General features: G+C 50.8%; 2 protein-coding genes across 2 annotated transcripts in view; one reads left to right on the top strand and one right to left on the bottom strand.

The window, feature by feature from the left end:
• FOXG_12804 (chromosome transmission fidelity protein 4) overlaps positions 1-1,021 on the bottom strand; it is a gene marked incomplete at both ends in the record, with an annotated part of 2,525 nt that extends 1,504 nt beyond the window's left edge. The window contains one exon of the mRNA XM_018392688.1: positions 21-1,021. Coding sequence (XP_018251256.1) covers positions 21-1,021 — 1,001 coding nt within the window. The remainder of the gene's footprint in view (positions 1-20) is intronic.
• A 413-nt stretch (positions 1,022-1,434) lies between these two features.
• FOXG_12805 (uncharacterized protein) lies at positions 1,435-2,941 on the top strand. Its single transcript, XM_018392689.1, has 3 exons — positions 1,435-1,610; positions 1,663-1,831; positions 1,879-2,941. The coding sequence occupies exons 1-3, from the start codon at positions 1,573-1,575 to the stop codon at positions 2,851-2,853; spliced, it is 1,182 nt and encodes a 393-aa protein (XP_018251257.1). The 5' UTR covers positions 1,435-1,572; the 3' UTR covers positions 2,854-2,941.
• The last annotated feature ends 139 nt before the right edge of the window (positions 2,942-3,080 follow it).

The following is a 3,080-nucleotide window of genomic DNA, read 5'->3' on the forward strand; positions in this document are numbered from 1 at the left end:
GGTACCATACCCATCATCACCATCCCGAGCTCGTTTCTGGCCTTGTCCCAATGGTGTATCCAGCACCGTCATCGTCCTCCACGAAGTCATCGTCACCATATCCATCTCCGCCTTCGAGAAATGAGTCGAGACTTCCAAGTGACTCCCTTCGGGGTCTCGTTGGCAGACCTTGTTGCTTCTGGCCGTTGACTGGAGGCGGTCTTCGGTTCGCAGATAACTCGGCAAGGGGGTCGTGGATGAAGGGGGCAGGTTGTGTGGCCAGTTTTAACAGAGGCGAGAACTGGTCTGTTAGGAAGTCTGGGTAGATGTAGACTTCACCATCAGTGGTTGTGAAGGAGAGAATGTTCTTGGTAGGGTGCCACACAATGTCAATGACATTGGAGTAGTCGTATCTTGCAATGACGGACTGTGTCTTGGTTTCCCAGATGAGGACCTTTCCATCTTTGCTCGCTGATGCCAACATCGCACCATTGGGCGACCAGGCGATGGCAGTGATATCAGCCAAATGCCCGTTGGCGAAAGTTCTTTGTTTCTCCCAATCATTCTTGGAGATGATCTGGATGTCTCGAACGGGTGTCGGTACGGCAAATGCTCTACCGTCTGGATGCCACGCAACGCGTGTTGAGGTCTCGCTGTCTCCGTCGATAGCGCCAATGATACCATCCACCTTTCGAATCAGCTCTGGCTCTTCGGCTGTGAGAGAATATACATAAACAATTCCATCGGTGCCAGAAAGTGCAACCAATCGCCCTTGAGGATCGAAGCTGACATTTCGTACAGCCCGGGCATGCTCTCGAAGGTGCTTGACCTGTGTGATGTCCTTTGTGTTCACAATCTTGACACTCAGCTCATCACTTGCCACAGCGCACCATTGACGATCATTAGTCAATGCAACATCGCGAATCGGCAGTACAGTTCGAGTAAGAAAGCGCTTAAAGGTATTTGTCTCGAGGGAGTATAAACTGACGGTGCCGTCCTCGGATCCAACAACAAAGAATTCGTCTCCAGCGGCAACAGCCATGTTCTGTTCCTGGCAATCATCTATATTGATCGGTTCTCCATCAGATCCTGTTTTGTAGAGACGAATCGTGTTGTTGGAGCCTACTGTGACAAGACGACTTCCATCGGGAGTGTAGGCACAGCGAGTAGTTCCTTGTGTATGGGCGGGCCGAGGCCGTGGTTTAGAAGCGATTGTCGAGTCCATGGTCGTCGATGTGATATTGTTTTAGTCGTTCAGATCAACGAGCAATGGGATATTTGCTATGATAGAAAAAGGGCGATGATGGGTGGTGGTTGGTTTAGAAGTGGGACAGGCGTTTGTCGGGAGACGCGTCTGAGCGCGTCGCAATTAAAGTCGCGGAAAGACCCCGCGCCATTACAGGGAAGAGCTCCACTAAAATTCAACTCCCACCCAAAGATCTCCAACTCTTTTATGGTTGCCTACCTAACCTGGATCAAGAGATAATATCACGAGTTAGACTCACGACAAGCACAGTATCTACCACTTAGGCTAATATTGCGTTCCGGTATCAGAACCTGTTGCTATAACACGTATAAATCTTCATCATCAAAATGCAATCTGCAGACCGTGATCACTTCTTCGAGACAGAGTATGTACAACCGTATCTCCTATTACAAAGCTATAACCAACCAACCCTACAGTGCTGTTCAAGCTTCGCGGCAACGCAAGGCTGCCAAGGCAAGCAACAAAAATGGCAATCCCGTAATTATGAAGTCCAAGATTCTTGCAGCTGTCCCAGACCCTGCTGCACCTCTCACTTGTGTGTTCATCGCTGAGTCTGCTGGCGCTGTTCGCCGAATCAACCTCGAGGTATGTCTGGATACTCTAAAGAAGCTACATCTACTAACCATTTATAGACCTCAGAGACCAAAACGACTTACCGTGGACCAAAGGCCCCTGTAACTTGCCTTGCAACAGGAGGTCAAGATAACAAGACGGTTTTTGCAGGTTCGTGGGACAAGGACATCTGGTCATGGGACATTGAGACCGCCAAACCTGGCCGCAAGTTCAGCGGCCATACCGACTTTGTAAAGACCATCATCTGTGCTACAGTCTCAGGCAAGCACATTCTCATCAGCGGAGGTGCCGACAAGAAGATTTTCGTCTGGGACGTAGAGTCAGGTAAACGACTACATACCCTGCAAGATCCCACCACGACAATGCTTGCCGTCCAGCACCTTGCCATCGATCCCGTACTCAGCGATCCTACCACTGTCGTATTTGCCAGCGGAGGCAGCGACCCGCACATCCGACGGTGGAAAGTCACCCTGGACAGTTACGAACAGCTGCCCGAATCTTTCTCCGACCGCCCCGATGCTGAGCGACTTACCATCCAGGAACACGAGACCAGCGTTTACCGACTTGTCTTTGACCAAATGAGTGAGGATGCAGACCTCTGGACTGCCAGTGCTGACGGAACTGCAAAATGCCTGGCGCGTTCAAGGAACTTTGTCGCTGATGACACACTCACACACGGGGACTATGTACGAGGTGTTCTCGTAACAGACCAATGGGTCATCACGGCAGGCCGCGATGAGAATGTCAAGGTTTGGGATCGCTCATCTGGTAAACTGTACTGTACATTGGTTGGCCATTACGAAGAAGTCACCGACCTCGTTCTGCTCCAGGACACCGACGGTACCCCTCGCAGGGTTTGCAGTGTTGGTATCGACGGTACTGTCCGCACTTGGCCGCTTGGAAAGTCTGAGCTTGACGAGGTCCTTGTCAAGATCCAGGAGGCTGCGGAACCCAAAAAGGAAGAAGAAGAGAAGGATGGCAATGTGTTGACGGCTGAGGAAGAAGCTGAGCTCGCAGAACTCATGGACGACTAGACCACCTCAGCAAAATAGCAACACTAACATAACTTTCCCACCTTTCAGAATAGTTGGGCTCTGACCGTCTTTCTCACGGTCACTCAGACACGCAACAGCCGCTCCACTCGTAGCGTCTAGAATCTTGCGCCCATCACTGGTGTTGAGATAAATCCCCTCCGTCGACTCAATAAGAGCCGCGGGATGTTTCTGAAAATTTTTGTAGAGAAGACTGTTTGTGGGTGCCA

Source organism: Fusarium oxysporum, chromosome 9 (assembly GCF_000149955.1).
Source record: "Fusarium oxysporum f. sp. lycopersici 4287 chromosome 9, whole genome shotgun sequence".
NCBI classification, from domain to species: domain Eukaryota; kingdom Fungi; phylum Ascomycota; class Sordariomycetes; order Hypocreales; family Nectriaceae; genus Fusarium; species Fusarium oxysporum.

What these genes read in the sequence shown, in the direction of transcription:
- FOXG_12805 (XM_018392689.1), top strand. Translation starts at nt 1,573, where the DNA reads ATGCAATCTGCAGACCGTGATCACTTCTTCGAGACAGA. An exon ending in GATCACTTCTTCGAGACAGA is followed by an intron (nt 1,611 to 1,662) that starts GTATGTACAACC and finishes CCAACCCTACAG; the next exon opens with TGCTGTTCAAGCTTCGCGGC. An exon ending in TTCGCCGAATCAACCTCGAG is followed by an intron (nt 1,832 to 1,878) that starts GTATGTCTGGAT and finishes AACCATTTATAG; the next exon opens with ACCTCAGAGACCAAAACGAC.